General features: G+C 45.8%; 1 protein-coding gene across 1 annotated transcript in view; it reads left to right on the forward strand.

The window, feature by feature from the left end:
- The window catches only part of LOC106581476 (1-phosphatidylinositol 4,5-bisphosphate phosphodiesterase eta-1), a 187303-nt gene that overhangs the window by 153758 nt on the left and 16318 nt on the right, over positions 1-17227 (forward strand). Inside the window, exons 14-20 of the mRNA XM_045704038.2 lie at positions 1844-1938; positions 3084-3181; positions 3659-3838; positions 6867-6974; positions 7149-7273; positions 7844-7928; positions 9290-9436. Coding sequence (XP_045559994.1) covers positions 1844-1938; positions 3084-3181; positions 3659-3838; positions 6867-6974; positions 7149-7273; positions 7844-7928; positions 9290-9436 — 838 coding nt within the window. The remainder of the gene's footprint in view (positions 1-1843; positions 1939-3083; positions 3182-3658; positions 3839-6866; positions 6975-7148; positions 7274-7843; positions 7929-9289; positions 9437-17227) is intronic.

The raw sequence follows: 17227 nt of genomic DNA on the forward strand, positions 1-17227 counted from the left end.
GTGTGTGTGTGTGTGTGTGTGTGTCACGCTGTTGCTAATCCCCTCCACAAGGAGGAAATTGCTTTTTCATGTTAACAGTCATACATGTTGCTACTAGTGGTGTGTGTGTGTGTGTGTACTACCCACTGAGCAGCCTGAAGACTGTAATTACTGACAACATTCTCCTCCACTCCTCCACTTGAACTTAATAGATATGTTATGCTACCTCTTCCTCTACCATCACACACACACACACACACACACACACACACACACACACACACACACACACACACACACACACACACACACACACACACAAACACACAAACACACAAACAGTAGTAGCTTATGTTTTGAGTGCTACATGTATGAATGCTAAATGTATGAATATATGACCGCTAAATGTCGGACTGCTAAATGCCGGACTGCTAAATGCCGGACTGCTAAATGTAGGACTGCTAAATGTATGAATGCTAAATGTATGAATATACGACCGCTAAATGTCGGACTGCTAAATGTCGGACTGCTAAATGTCGGACTGCTAAATGTCGGACTGCTAAATGTATGAATGCTAAATGTCGGACTGCTAAATGTCGGACTGCTAAATGTATGAATGCTAAATGTATGAATATATGACCGCTAAATGTCGGACTGCTAAATGTCGGACTGCTAAATGTAGGACCGCTAAATGTATGAATATATGACTGCTAAATGTCGGACTGCTAAATGTCGGACTGCTAAATGTAAGACTGCTAAATGAATGAATGCTAAATGTATGAATATACGACCGCTAAATGTCGGACTGCTAAATGTCGGACTTCTAAATGTCGGACTGCTAAATGTATGACTGCTAAATGTATGAATGCTAAATGTATGAATATATGACCGCTAAATGTCGGACTGCTAAATGTCGGACTGCTAAATGTAGAACTGCTAAAAATACGAATGCTAAATCTATGAATATATGACCGCTAAATGTCGGACTGCTAATTGTCGGCCTGCTAAATGTAGGACTGCTAAATGTATGAAAATATGACCGCTAAATGTAGGACTGCTAAATGTCGGACCGCTAAATGTCGGACTGCTAAATGTAGGACTGCTAAATGTATTAATGCTAAATGTATGACTATATGACCGCTACATGTAGGACTGCTAAATGTAGGACTGCTAAAAGTATGAATGCTAAATGTATGAATGTAGGACTGCTGAATGTAGGACTGCTGAATGTAGGACTGCTAAATGTAGGACTGCTAAATGTATGACCGCTAAATGTATGACCGCTAAATGTAGGACCGCTAAATGTCAGACCGCTAAATGTCGGACCGCTAAATGTCGGACTGCTAAATGTCAGACCGTTAAATGTCGGACTGCTAAATGTATGAATGCTAAATGTATGAATGTAGGACTGCTGAATGTAGGACTGCTAAATGTCGAACTGCTAAATGTCGAACTGCTAAATGTATGAATGCTAAATGTATGAATATATGACCTCTAAATGTCGGACTGCTAAATGTCGGACTGCTAAATGTAGGACCGCTAAATGTAGGACCTCTAAATGTATGACTGCTAAATGTCGGACTGCTAAATGTCGCACCGCTAAATGTATGACTGCTAAATGTCGGACTGCTAAATGTCGCACCGCTAAATGTATGACTGCTAAATGTCGGACTGCTAAATGTCGCACTGCTAAATGTCGCACTGCTAAATGTCAGACTACTAAATGTCGGACCGCTAAATGTAGGACCGCTAAATGTAGGACTATGACTGCTACATGTATGGGCATGAGCAATGCTAATTGGAATTATGTGTGTGTGTGTGTGTGTGTGTGTGTGTGTGTGTGTGTGTTTCCCCCCCACTGCAGAGACACTCAAAATCCAGGCTGAAGTCCCAGAGTACGGATGGAGAGGAGGACGGACAGGAGACCTCTGGGAGAGAAGCAGGAGGACAGATCACCAGGTCAGCTCTCAATGGCTCTCTCGTCATACTGACCCATGCTCATTGCTGACTCCCACCTTGAGATTTGCATGGAGAACTCAACATTCACACATAAATCATGTGTTATGTCATAGTGAAATTACATGCATGGATTTCAAATTAGGATTAGTGAGTTAGGCTCTTCTGTTCTGTCAGCTCAAATCCTGCTATACCTGACAGAACAGCAAGCTTCCAGCCTGGAGCAACTTCCACTCATGTGTTTGAAGGACCCTAAACCCTTTTTACGCGCCCTTAATCTTCTTTGAAGTGTCTATTTGTTGACCGTAACCAGACTTTGAAGTGCCGTGTCTGTGTGTCCCATCTTCTTCGAATAGTCGATCACGTGTGTGTGTGTGTGTCCCATCTTCTTCGAATAGTCGATCACGTGTGTGTGTGTGTGTCCCATCTTCTTCGAATAGTCGATCATGTGTGTGTGTGTAAAAGTGTGAAATGTTAATACATTATGTATGTGTCTTCAGGGACAGTCAAGGTGGATGTAAGGCTCTTCGTGTGTGTGTGTGTGTGTGTGTGTGTGTGTGAGTGTGTGTGTGTGTGTGTGTGTGTGTGTGTGTGTGTGTGTGTGTGTGTGTGTGTGTGTGTGTGTGTGTGTGTGCGGTGCGTGCGTGCGTGCGTGCGTGCGTGCGTGCGTGCGTGCGTGCGTGCGTGTGTGTTGTTGGCCTGCCTCCATAACCCTTTAGTGTGTCAATGAAAGCTGTTTGATCTGGTCTGTGTTAGGTATTTCCAAGTGATGCTTTTCCCTGTGGGGTGTAAACTGTGATTCTGTTGGGTGTAAGACTGTGATTCTGTTGGGTGTAAACTGTGACTCTGTGGGGTGTAAACTGTGACTCTGTGGGGTGTAAACTGTGATGATCTTCCCTGTGGGGTGTAAACTGTGATGCTGTGGGGTGTAAACTGTGATGCTGTGGGGTGTAAACTGTCACTTTGATGGACACTCCGCTTTACTTCCCATGCTGTTGTCACTGTGCATGTCTTTCCGTCCTACTTTCTCAATTCTACTCAATTCTATCCATTCTACTCTGTCTCTTTATCCATTATACTCTGCCTCTTCCTCCATTCTACCTCTCCTTCCTCCTTCATACTCTTTCTGTGTTTTCTTCTTGCTGTAGGGGAGGGAGGAAGAGGAAGACGATGAAGCTGAGTAGAGATCTGTCAGACCTGGTTGTTTTCACTAACTCTGTGGCCTCTCAGGAGGGACTGGACGACAGTAAGAAAACACACACTCTTAAAGACATTATCTCTCTCTGCTAAGCCCTTAACCAATCCAGAAACAACCCCCACCACACCCATCAATCTCTCTCTCTCTCCCCTATCTCTCCTTCTCTCATTTCCACTCCCTCTCTCTCTCTCTCTCTCCCCCTATCTCTCCTTCTCTCATTTCCACTCCCTCTCTCTCTCTCTCCCCCTATCTCTCCTTCTCTCATTTCCACTCCCTCTCTCTCTCTCTCTCTCCCCTATCTCTCCTTCTCTCATTTCCACTCCCTCTCTCTTTCACTCTATCCCTCCATCCCGTCCTCTTCCCCACCCCATTCAGTCTCTCTGTCTCTCTCTCTCTCTCCCTATTCTCCTTCTCTCACTTCCATACCCTCTCTCTTTTTCATCTATCTATCTCCTTTTTCACTCACTGCTCAGCCCTTTCCTCTCCTCATTTCCTCTCTCATCCCTCTCTCCTCTCGTCTGTCAGGTACTCCGGGGAATGTTCTGTCATTCAGTGAGACTCGTGCCCAGCAGCTAGTGAACCACAGAGCTGAGCGCTTCCTATGTTTCAACCAGCGACAGCTGTCTAGAATCTACCCCTCAGCCTACCGGATAGACTCGTCCAACTTCAATCCTCAGCTCTACTGGAATGTGGGCTGTCAGCTGGGTAAGAAACAACACGTCTGAACGATCTTATTGTCATGTTTTGCTGATACTTGTTAAGTAAAAAAAAAAAATGGCATTAAATATATATTTTTTAAATAAACAAATACAAAAGAATACATATCTCTGCCCGGCCATCTACCTCCTCTCCCCCAGTCCTCCTCTCTCGCTCTCTCCCCCAGTCCTCCTCTCTCTCTCCCCAGTCCTCCTCTCTCTCTCTCTCTCCCCCAGTCCTCCTCTCTCTCTCCCAGTCCTCTTCACTGCCTCTCTCTCTCTCCCCCAGTCCTCCTCTCTCTCTCTCTCCCCAGTCCTCTTCACTGCCTCTCTCTCTCTCTCCCCAGTCCTCTTCACTGCCTCTCTCTCTCTCCCCCAGTCATTCTCTCTCTCCCCCAGTCCTCTTCACTGCCTCTCTCTCTCCCCCAGTCCTTCTCCCTCTCTCTCTCTCCCCCAGTCCTCTTCACTGCCTCTCTCTCTCTCCCCCAGTCCTCTTCACTGCCTCTCTCGCTCTCCCCCAGTCCTTCTCCCTCTCTCTCTCTCCCCCAGTCCTTCTCCCTCTCTCTCTCTCCCTCAGTCCTCTTCACTGCCTCTCTCTCTCCCTCAGTCCTCTCAATTAAATTCAAGGGGCTTTATTGGCATGGGAAACATATGTTAACATTACCAAAGCAAGTGAAGTAGATAATATATATTTTTTTGTTGGCAGTGTGCACATAGCCTATCTTCTCTTGAGAGCCAGGTCTGCCTACGGTGGCCTTTCTCAATAACAAGGCTATGCTCACTGAGTCTGTACATAGTCAAAGCTTTCTTTAAATTTGGGTCAGTCACAGTGGTCAGGTATTCTGCCACTTTGTACTCTCTGTTTAGGGCCAAATAGCATTCTAGTTTGCTCTGTTTGTTTGTAAATTCTTTCCAATGTGTCAAGTAATTATCTTTTTGTTTTCTCATGATTTGGTTGGGTCTAATTGTGTTGCTGTCGTGGGGCTCTGTGGGGTCTGTTTGTGTTTGTGAACAGAGCCCCAGGACCAGCTTGCTTAGGGGACTCTTCTCCAGTTTCATCTCTCTGTAGGTGATGGCTTTGTTCTGGAAGGTTTGGGAATCACTTCCTTTTAGGTGGTTGTAGAATTTAACGGCTCTTTTCTGGATTTTGATAATTAGCGGTATCAGCCTAATTCTGCTCTGCATGCATTATTTGGTGTTTTACGTTGTACACAGGGGATATTTTTGCAGAATTCTGCATGCTGCTGAGTCTCAATTTGGTGTTTGTCCCATTTTGTGAATTCTCAGTTGGTGAGCGGAACTCAGACCACACAACCATAAAGGGCGATGGGTTCTATAACTGATTCCAGTATTTTTAGCCAGATAATAATTGCTCTATCTACCCCCACTCCCCCAGTCCTCTTGACTACCTCTCGCTCTCTCTCTCTCTCTCTTTCGTTCTCCCTCTCTCTTTCATTCTCTCTCTCTCTCTCTCTCTCTTTCTCTCTCTTTCTCTCTCAATCCAATTAAATTCAAACGACTTGAAATACACAATAAAAAATGAACAGTAAACATTACACTCACAAAAGTTCCAAAGGAATAAAGACATTTCAAATGTCATATTAAGTCTATATACAGTATTGTAATGATGTGGAAATAGTTAAAGTAAAAAAGAGAAAATAAATCAAAAATAAATATAGATTGATTTTACAATGGTGTTTGTTCTTCACTGGTTGCCCTTTTCTTGTGGCAACAGGTCACAAATAGTTCTGCTGTGATGGCATACTCTCTCGCGCTTTCTCTCTCTCTCTTTCTCTCTCTCTTTCTCCTACTGTAAACAATAAGAGTTTGTGGAGAATAGGTTCTGATTGCCAGGTACCATTGAGGTCCCACAGGTCCCACTGATTGCCAGGTCCCATCTTTGACCTCTACTGTGAACTCTTGTCTACTGGAATCTCCTCTCCCTTTCTGTGTTTTCCTCCTAATCCCTTAACACCGTGTTCTGTGGTGGGATTGTTGCCACGTTCATTGAGATCAAATTTCTCGGTCTAGTTGTGTTGTTCAGACCAGACTGACCATCAGTGGAAGTGGAAATAGGGAAACATTCTCTCTCTCTCTCTCTCTCTCTCTCTCTCGCACGCTGTCTCTTTCTCTCTCTCTCTCTCTCTCTCTCTCTCTCTCTGTCTCTCTCGCATGCTGTCTCTCTCTCTCTCTCTGTCTCTCTCGCACGCTGTCTCTCTCTCTCTCTCTGTCTCTCTCGCACGCTGTCTCTTTCTCTCTCTCTCTCTGTCTCTCTCACACGCTGTCTCTTTCTCTCTCTGTCTCTCTCGCACGCTGTCTCTTTCTCTCTCTCTCTCTGTCTCTCTCGCACGCTGTCTCTTTCTCTCTCTGTCTCTCTCGCACGCTGTCTCTTTCTCTCTCTCTCTCTCTGTCTCTCTCGCACGCTGTCTCTTTCTCTCTCTCTCTCGCACGCTGTCTCTTTCTCTCTCTCTCTCTCTCTCTCTCTCTCTCTCTCTCTCTCTCGCACGCTGTCTCTTTCTCTCTCTCTCTCTCTCTGTCTCTCTCGCATGCTGTCTCTCTCTCTCTCTGTCTCTCTCGCATGCTGTCTCTCTCTCTCTCTGTCTCTCTCGCACGCTGTTTCTCTCTCTCTCTCTGTCTCTCTCGCACGCTGTCTCTCTCTCTCTGTCTCTCTCGCACGCTGTCTCTTTCTCTCTCTCTCTCTCTCTCTCTCTCTCTCTCTCTCTCTCTCGCACGCTGTCTCTTTCTCTGTCTGTCTGTCTGTCTGTCTGTCTGTCTGTCTGTCTGTCTGTCTGTCTGTCTGTCTGTCTGTCTGTCTGTCTGTCTGTCTGTCTGTCTGTCTGTCTGTCTGTCTGTCTGTCTGTCTGTCTGTCTGTCTGTCTGTCTGTCTGTCTGTCTGTCTGTCTGTCTCGCATGCTCTCTCTTTCTCTCTCTCTCTGTGATTTCAGCCATATTTTCCACCACGCCTCCCTGTTCCCAGACAGAACCCCTGTGTGTATTTGATCAGAGGATGAACAGACAGATAAATGTGTTTTCCTCAGTGGCTCTGAACTACCAGACAGAGGGCCGGATGATGCAGCTGAACAGAGCCAAGTTCATGGTGAACGGTGGCTGTGGTTACGTCCTCAAACCTCCACCCATGTGTAAAGGTACTGACACACACACACACACACACACACACACACACACACACACACACACACACACACACACACACACACACACACACACACACACACACACACACACACACACACAGGGAGAGACTATTGAGGATGCACTCTGTCGTAGTACTGTTCTGATTGGTTGTTTTACTCCTTCAGGCTCGTTTAACCCTTTCAGTGACGACCCCCTCCCTGCCTACCCCAAGAAACAGCTGGTGCTGAAGATCATCAGTGGACAGCAGCTTCCCAAACCACCAGACTCTATGCTGGGGGACCGAGGAGAGGTACACAAACACAGACACAATAGTGTTGCTAAGCCCCAATGCTGCTGTAACTCTGTTCCCTCTTCTGCTTCAGATCATTGACCCGTTAGCATAGTGTTGCTAAGCCCCAATGCTGCTGTAACTCTGTTCCCTCTTCTGCTTCAGATCATTGACCCGTTAGCATAGTGTTGCTAAGCCCCAATGCTGCTGTAACTCTGTTCCCTCTTCTGCTTCAGATCATTGACCCGTTAGCATAGTGTTGCTAAGCCCCAATGCTGCTGTAACTCTGTTCCCTCTTCTGCTTCAGATCATTGACCCGTTAGCATAGTGTTGCTAAGCCCCAATGCTGCTGTAACTCTGTTCCCTCTTCTGCTTCAGATCATTGACCCGTTAGCATAGTGTTGCTAAGCCCCAATGCTGCTGTAACTCTGTTCCCTCTTCTGCTTCAGATCATTGATCCGTTAGCATAGTGTTGCTAAGCCCCAATGCTGCTGTAACTCTGTTCCCTCTTCTGCTTCAGATCATTGACCCGTTAGCATAGTGTTGCTAAGCCCCAATGCTGCTGTAACTCTGTTCCCTCTTCTGCTTCAGATCATTGATCCGTTTGTAGAGGTGGAGATCATCGGCCTGCCAGTGGACTGCTGCAAGGAGCAGACTCGAGTAGTGGACGACAACGGTAAAACACAGACACGCACACAAACACACTATACAATTTATCATACAGACACTCCACTCATCCATAGAACCAGATATGACATTCAGCCAAGTCATCTCTGTACCATGTCATGGATCAGTGCCTCCACACAGTGATCTAATAGTAGTACCACCACCTCCAGAGATCCATAACCTTTCCCTCCTCTCTCTCTCTCTCTCTCTCTCTCTCTCTCTCTCTCTCTCTCTCTCTCTCTCTCTCTCTCTCTCTCTCTCCCTGCTGAACCCTCTCTCTCTCTCCCTGCTGAAGCCTCCTCTTTCTCCCTGCTGAACCCTCCTCTCTCTCCCTGCTGAACCCTCCTCTCTCTCTCTCTCTCTCTCTCTCTCTCTCTCTCTCTCTCTCCCTGCTGAACCCTCCTCTCTCTCCCTGCTGAAGCCTCCTCTCTCTCCCTGCTGAACCCTCCTCTCTCTCCCTGCTGAACCCTCCTCTCTCTCCCTGCTGAACCCTCCTTTCTTCCCTGCTGAACCCTCCTCTCTCTCTCCCTGCTGAACCCTCCTCTCTCTCCCTGCTGAACCCTCCTCTCTCTCCCTGCTGAACCCTCCTCTCTCTCCCTGCTGAACCCTCCTCTCTCTCCCTGCTGAACCCTCCTCTCTCTCCCTGCTGAAACCTCCTCTCTCTCCCTGCTGAACCCTCCTCTCTCTCCCTGCTGAACCCTCCTCTCTCTCCCTGCTGAAACCTCCTCTCTCTCCCTGCTGAACCCTCCTCTCTCCCCCTGCTGAGCCCTCCTCTCTCTCCCTGCTGAACCCTCCTCTCTCCCCCTGCTGAGCCCTCCTCTCTCTCTCTGTGTGAGAGTCAGTGTGACTGTGACCTGACCTGACCTGCCACCCAGACCCAGTCATCTATTCTAAACATAGATGACAGGCAACAGGGTAGGACTGGGCCAAACACACCATAGACACATGACCATTGGACTTGAATCAATGTTGTATTTGTCACTCAGTTTGTTAGATCCTGTTGTGAGTGTGTGTTCCCACAGAGACAGTACCCTTTGCATATGCCCCAAACATAGCTGAGGCACGTGTGTGTGTGTGTGTGTGTGTGTGTGTGTGTGTGGTGTGTGTGTGTGTGTGTGTGTGTGTGTGTGTGTGTGTGTGTGTGTGTGTGTGTGTGTGTGTGTGTGTGTGTGTGTGTGTGAGAGAGAGTGTGTGAGAGTGCGTGTGTGTTTGTGTGTGTGTGTGTGTGTGTGTGTGTGTGTGTGTGTGTGAGAGAGAGTGTGTGAGAGTGCGTGTGTGTTTGTGTGTGTGTGTGTGTGTGTGTGTGTGTGTGTGTGTGTGTGTGTGTGAGAGAGTGCGTGTGTGTACTCTGACACAGTGTGTGTTGTCCAGGTTTTAACCCTGTGTGGGAGGAGAACCTGTCCTTTACCATCCACATGGCGGAGGTGGCTCTGGTGCGTTTCCTCGTCTGGGACCACGACCCCATCGGACGGGACTTTGTGGGCCAGAGGACAGTGGCCTTCAGTAGCCTGATGCCAGGTCAGTGACTGACTGTGTGTGTGTGTGTTTGTGAGCGTATGTGTTTGTGAGCGTGTGTGTGTTAGTCTGTCTGTGTGTGTGTGAGTCTGTCTGTGTGTGTGTGAGTCTGTCTGTGTGTGTGTGAGTCTGTCTGTGTGTGTGTGAGTCTGTGTGAGTCTGTCTGTGTGTGTGAGTCTGTCTGTGTGTGTGAGTCTGTGTGTGAGTGTGTGTGTGTGTGTGTGTGTGTGTGTGTGTGTGTGTGTGTGTGTGTGTGTGTGTGTGTGTGTGTGTGTGTGTGTGTGTGTGTGTGTGTGTGTGTGTGTGTGTGTGGATGTGCAGCATGCCTGTAGTTGTGTTGGAATAAAGTGAAGGAGCATACAGTACTGTAGAAGCCAGCATGTTGTCTTTAATGAATGAGTGTATCATGTCACTTTGTATCACATCATTGGAAGTGCCAGAGGCTCCTGGGAAAGTGCCTGTACATATAGGCAACAGTGTCTTCTCTTGTGAACTATGATACATGGACCTTATGACTTACTGCTTATTCTGGTCCATTCACACGTCTGTTTGTCTGTGACAGAGCTGTCCTTGAACTCCCTCACACTCCCCTCTCTCTCTCTCTCTCTCTCTCTCTCTGTCTCTCTCTCTCTCTCTCTCTCTGTCCCTCCCTCTCTCTCTCTGTCCCTCTCTCTCTCTGCCTCTCCATCTCTCTCTCCCTCTCTCTCTCTCTCTGTCTCTCTCTCTCTCTCTCTCTCTCTGTCCATCTCTCTCTCTCTCTCCGCCTCTTCCTCTATCCCTCTCCCTCTCCCTCTCTCTCTCCCTCTCTCTGTCACTCTCTCTCTCTCTCTCTCTCTCTGTCCCTCCCTTTCTCTCTCTGTCCCTCTCTCTCTCTCTCTCTCTGCCTCTCCATCTCTCGCTCCCTCTCTCTCTCTGTCCCTCTCTCTCTCTCTCTCTCTCTGCCGCTCCATCTCTCTCTCTCCCTCTCTCTCTGTCCATCTCTCTCTCTCTCCGCCTCTTCCTCTATCCCTCTCCCTCTCTCTCTCCCCCTCTCTCTCTCTGTCACTCTCTCTCTCTCTCCCTCTCTGCCTCTTTCTCTCTCAATTCAATTCAAGGGGCTTTATTGGCATGGGAAACATATGCTAACATTGCCAAAGCAAGTGAAGTAGATAATATACAAAAGTGAAATAAACAATATAAATGAACAGAAAACATTACACTCACATAACTTCGAAAATAATAAAGACATTACAAATGTCATATTATATATATATACAGTTTTGTAACGATGTACAAATGGTTAAAGTATAAAAGGGAAAATAAATAAGCATGAATATGGGTTGTATTTGCAATGGTGTTTGTTCTTCATTGGTTGACCTTTTCTTGTGGCAACAGGTCACAAATCTTGCTGCTGTGATGGCACACTGTGGTATTTCACCCAGTAGATATGGGAGTTTATCAAAATCGGGTTTGTTTTCAAATTCTTTATGGATCTGTGTAATCTGAGGGAAATATGTGTCTCTAATATGGTCATACGTTTGGCAGGAGGTTAGGAAGTGCAGCTCAGTTTCCACCTCATTTTGTGGGCAGTGTGCACATAGCCTGTCTTCTCTTGAGAGCCAGGTCTGCCTACGGCAGCCTTTCTCAATAGCAAGGCTACGCTCACTGAGTCTGTACATAGTCAAAGCTTACACATTACACATTATAAAGAATTATCTTTTTGTTTTCTCATGATTTGGTTGGGTCTAATTGTGTTGCTGTCCTGGGGCTCTGTGGAGTGTGTTTGTGAACAGAGCCCCAGGACCAGCTTGCTTAGGGGGGTTCTTCTCTAGGTTCATCTCTTTGTAGGGGATGACTTTGTTATGGAAGGTTTGGGAATCACTTCCTTTTAGGTGGTTGTAGAATTTAACGGCTCTTTTCTAGATTTTGATAATTAGAGTGTTTAGGCCAAGGTACAGTGCCTTGCGAAAGTATTCGGCCCCCTTGAACTTTTCGACCTTTTGCCACATTTCAGGCTTCAAACATAAAGCTATAAAACTGTAATTTTTTGTGAAGAATCAACAACAAGTGGGACACAATTATGAAGTGGAACGAAATTTATTGGATATTTCAAACTTTTTTAACAAATAAAAAACGGAAAAATTGGCCGTGCAAAATTATTCAGCCCCTTTACTTTCAGTGCAGCAAACTCTCTCCAGAAGTTCAGTGAGGATCTCTGAATGATCCAATGTTGACCTAAATGACTAATGATGATAAATAGAATCCACCTGTGTGTAATCAAGTCTCCGTATAAATGCACCTGCTCTGTGATAGTCTCAGAGGTCCGTTTAAAGCGCAGAGAGCATCATGAAGAACAAGGAACACACCAGGCAGGTCCGAGATACTGTTGTGGAGAAGTTTAAAGCTGGATTTGGATACGAAAAGATTTCCCAAGCTTTAAACATCCCAAGGAGCACTGTGCAAGCGATAATATTGAAATGGAAGGAGTATCAGACCACTGCAAATCTACGAAGACCCGGCCGTCCCTCTAAACTTTCAGCTCATACAAGGAGAAGACTGATCAGAGATGCAGCCAAGAGGCCCATGATCACTCTGGATGAACTGCAGAGATCTACAGCTGAGGTGGGAGACTCTGTCCATAGGACAACAATCAGTCGTATACTGCACAAATCTGGCCTTTATGGAAGAGTGGCAAGAAGAAAGCCATTTCTTAAAGATATCCATAAAAAGTGTCGTTTAAAGTTTGCCACTAGCCACCTGGGAGACACACCAAACATGTGGAAGAAGGTGCTCTGGTCAGATGAAACCAAAATCAAACTTTTTGGCAACAATGCAAAACGTTATGTTTGGCGTAAAAGCAACACAGCTCATCACCCTAAACACACCATCCCCACTGTCAAACATGGTGGTGGCAGCATCATGGTTTGGGCCTGATTTTCTTCAGCAGGGGCAGGGAAGATGGTTAAAATTGATGGGAAGATGGATGGAGCCAAATACAGGACCATTCTGGAAGAAACCCTGATGGAGTCTGCAAAAGACCTGAGACTGGGACGGAGATTTGTCTTCCAACAAGACAATGATCCAAAACATAAAGCAAAATCTACAATGGAATGGTTCACAAATAAACATATCCAGGTGTTAGAATGGCCAAGTCAAAGTCCAGACCTGAATCCAATCGAGAATCTGTGGAAAGAACTGAAAACTGCTGTTCACAAACGCTCTCCATCCAACCTCACTGAGCTCGAGCTGTTTTGCAAGGAGGAATGGGCAAAAACTTCAGTCTCTCGATGTGCAAAACTGATAGAGACATACCCCAAGCGACTTACAGCTGTAATCGCAGCAAAAGGTGGCGCTACAAAGTATTAACTTAAGGAGGCTGAATAATTTTGCACGCCCAATTTTTCCGTTTTTTATTTGTTAAAAAAGTTTGAAATATCCAATATATTTCGTTCCACTTCATGATTGTGTCCCACTTGTTGTTGATTCTTCACAAAAAAATACAGTTTTATATCTTTATGTTTGAAGCCTGAAATGTGGCAAAAGGTCGAAAAGTTCAAGGGGGCCGAATACTTTCGCAAGGCACTGTATGTACAGTTTTTTGTTTGCTTTAGGGCAACGGTGTCTAGATGGAATTCGTATTTGTGGTCCTGGCAACTGGACCTTTTTTGGAACACCTTTATTTTGGTCTTACTGAGATTTACTTTCAGGGCCCAGGTCTGACAGAATCTGTGCAGAAGATCTAGGTGCTGCTGTAGGCCCTCCTTGGTTGGTGACAGAAGCACCAGATCATCAACAAACAGTAGACATTTGACTTCAGATTCTAGTAGGGTGAGGCTGGGTGCTGCAGACTTTTCTAGTGCCCTCGCCAATTCGTTGATATATATGTTGAAACGAGTGGGGCTTAAGCTGCTTCCCTGTCTCACCCCACGGCCCTGTGGGAAGATATGTGTATGTTTTTTGCCTATTTTAACCGCACTCTTGTTGTTTGTGTACATGGATTTTATAATGTTGTGTGTTTTTCCCCCAATACCACTTTACATTAATTTGTATAGCAGACCCTCATGTCAAATTGAGTCAAAGGCTTTTTTTAAATCAACAAAGCATAAGAAGACTTTTCCTTTGTTTTAGTTTGTTTGTTTGTCAATTAGGGTGTGCAGGGTGAATTCGTGGTCTGTCGCACAGGATAATTTGGTAAAAAGCCAATTTGACATTTGCTCAGTACATTGTTTTCACTGAGGAAATGTACGAGTCTGTCACGTCCTGGCCAGTATATAAGGTTAATTGTTTTGTAGTTTGGTCAGGGCGTGGCAGGGGGTATTTGTTTTATGTGGTTCGGGGTGTTGTGTTTGTGTAAAGGGTGTTTGATTTAGTATTTCCGGGTTTTGGTTTATGTTTAGTTAATTCTAGGGTTAGTCTAGTGTGTGTGTTTCTATGTTTGGTTGATTGGGGTTGGGACTCTCAGTTGAAGGCAGGTGTTGTCTATCTGCCTTTGATTGAGAGTCCCATATATTAGGGTGTGTTTGTATGTGTTATTGGTGGGTGATTATTCTGTGTATAGCCTTGTGCCTTACCAGACTGTTTATTTGTCGAGTGTTCGTTTTTTGTGTTTTGTTATTTTGTATGTTCATTTTTGAGATTAATTAAAAATCAAGATGAGCATTCACGTACCTGCTGCGTATTGGTCCACATTTTCTGATGACGATTTCGCATTATCGTCAGAAGACGAAGACGAAAACAACTGTGACAGAGTCTGCTGTTAATGATAATGCAGAGGATTTTCCCAAGGTTGCTGTTGACACATATCCCACGGTAGTTATTGGGGTCAAATTTGTCTCAACTTTTGTGGATTGGGATAATATGTCCTTGGTTCCAAATATTGAGGAAGATGCCAGAGCTAAGAATGATGTTAAAGAGTTTTAGTATAGCCAATTGGAATTTGTCATCTGTATATTTGATCATTTCATTGAGGATACCATCAACACCACAGGCCTTTTTGGGTTGGAGGGTTTTTGTTTTGTCCTGTAGTTCATTCAGTAATTGTCGTGTGTGTAGGTGGCAGGGAAGTCAGGCGCAGGAGAAACCAACTTGGTGTAACTGGAGTAGTTTAATAAAGATAAAACAAACTCCAAAACCAACGTACATAAAAAGTAACATGGGTAAAATAACCCGTCGCACACCAATACAAATACACGAGCACATAACAACAAACAATCTCTGACAAGGACATGAGGGGAAACAGAGGGCACAACATGTAATGAATGGGATTGTTACCAGGTGTGTAGGAAGACAAGACAAAACCAATGGAAAATGAAAAATGGATCAATGATGGCTAGAAGACCGGAGACGTCGACCGCCGAGCACCACCCGAACAAGGAGGGGCATCGACTTCGGCAGAAGTCGTGACAATAATTCAATAATTGGAGAATCCAGTGGGTTCTGGTAGTCTTTAATAGTTGATTCTAAGATTTGTATTTGATCATGTATGTTTTTTCTGTTTGTTCTTTGTTATAGGGCCAAAAATATTGGAGAAGTGGTTTACCCATACATCTTCATTTTGGATAGATAATTCTTTGTGTTGTTTGTTTAGTGTTTTCCAATTTTCCCAGAAGTGGTTAGAGTCTATGGATTCTTCCATTACATTGAGCTTATTTCTGATGTGCTGTTCCTTCTTTTTCCGTAGTGTATTTCTGTATTGTTTTAGTGATTCACCATAGTGAAGGCTTAGACTCAGGTTTTCCGTGTTTCTATGTTTTTGGTTGGACAGGTTTCTCCATTTCTTTCTTAGATTTTTGCATTCTTCATCAAACCCTTTGTCATTGTTGTTCATTTTCTTCGGTTTTCTATTTGAGATTTTTAGATTTGATAGGGAAGCCAAGTTTACACCTTCACTATTACAGTGGAACGTTTTGTCCAGGAAGTTATCTAAAAGGGATTGCATTTGTTGTTGACTAATTGTTTGTTGGCAGGTTTCCACACTATATTCCTTCCATCTATAGCATTTCTTAATATTACTCAGTTCCTTTGGCTTTGATTCCTCATGACTGAGTATTGCTCTGTTCAAGTAGACTGATTTTGCTGTGATCTGATAGGGGTGTCAGTGGACTGACTGTGAACGCTCTGAGAGACTCTGCGTTGAGGACAGTGATAAAGTTGTCTACAGTACTACTGCCAAGGGATGAGCTATAGGTGCACCTACTATAGTCCCCTCGAAGCCTACCATTGACTATGTACATACCCAGTTTGCGACAGAGCTGCAGGAGTTATGACCCGTGTTTGTTGGTTATGTTGTCGTAGTTGTGCCTAGGGGGGCATATGGGGGAGGGAATGCTGTCACCTCCAGGCAGGTGTTTGTCCCCCTGTGTGCTGAGGGTGTCAGGTTCTTGTCCAGTTCTGGCATTTAGGTCGCCACAGACTAGTACATGTCCCTGGGCCTGGAAAGGATTGATATCCCCCTCCAGGATGGAGAAGCTGTCTTCATTAAAGTATGGGGATTCTAGTGGGGGGATATAGGTAGCACACAGGAGGACATTTTTCTCTGTAAAGATAATTTCCTTTTGAATTTCTAGCCAAATGTAAAATGTTCCTGTTTTGATTACTTTAATGGAGTGAGTTAGGTCTGCTCTATACCAAATTAGCATACCCCCTGAGTCCCTTCCCTGTTTCACACCTGGTAGTTTGGTGGATGGAACTACCAGCTCTCTGTAACCTAGAGGACAACCAGTGGGTCCATCTCCTCTTTACCAGGTTTCTTGATAGTGAGATAGTGAAGGCTTTGTGTTCCATAAAGTTTCCAATGTTGTTGATCGTGTGGTTTGGCCTCAGGCCAGTAAGTGTGAGCAGAGCCTGCTGAGCATCTGGTACATGCCATTGGCTTGGGCTAGTGTACGAGTGGTGGTTGGGCCTGTTTGACTGATCACGACCTGGGCATATGTTTGACTTCCATGTTGAGGCCCTCTTTGCAGGGGTGGGGTGCATGGGGTGGGCAGGAGGGGCATAGGTCTGATCTGAGGGGGCCTAAATGGGGTGTGGGCATGGTTGACTTGGGTGGGTGTTGATTGGTTGGGGTGGGGGTGTGTATGTGGCTGGTGGTGTTGTGGTCTGGATGTAGGTCCTCTCGGCGTGGGTCCTCTATGTGTAGGTCCAGGGGGGGTCCCGCAGGTCTGGGAGAGTGTCTCGCTGGTCTGGGTGGGGTGTCTATTGATCTGTTGCTCCTGTCTGAAGTGTTGGGGCTGCGTTTGAGAGTGATGTCCTTTAGAGTCCGGGCGAAGGTGGGCACTGCTGCCTTGTATAGGTGGACCTGGTCATAGAGGCTGTTCAAGTCCAGGGTGGAGTGGTGGGCCAGGAAAACATTTGGTTTTGAGGCAGTCACAGAACAGAGGGGGTGAGATCCCCTGGGCTTGGGGTTCTTCATTTGTCTGTTCTGCTGTGATGTCGACGCAATGGCCACGGTCTGGTGTGGACTGTTCTGCTGTGGTGTCGAGACTTTTGTCGGGAGCTGAGGTGGGCTGTTCTGCTGCCTTCTCTTCGGTGGTGGCCACCTCTCTAGTGGGTTGTTATCTGTTACACGCCATCCCCTTCAACCTCTCCTCTAGCAGTCTGACCCTCTCCTCCAGTGCTCGGTTCTTCTCCTGCTCTTGCTATTTATATTGTTGAAGTTGTCTCACCACAGTCCAGAGTGCAGATATATCTCTCTCCACCTCCATCTCCCCGGGTTTGGGGAGAGCTCTCTCTCTCTCTCTCTCTCTCTCTCTCTCTCTCCTCGTGAATGAATAAACAGTGGTTGTGTTTCTGAAAGAGGAGCTCCTTGTTGTAGTG

The sequence above is a fragment of the Salmo salar genome, chromosome 20 (genome assembly GCF_965601325.2).
Source record: "Salmo salar chromosome 20, fSalSal1, whole genome shotgun sequence".
In the NCBI taxonomy this organism is placed as follows: domain Eukaryota; kingdom Metazoa; phylum Chordata; class Actinopteri; order Salmoniformes; family Salmonidae; genus Salmo; species Salmo salar.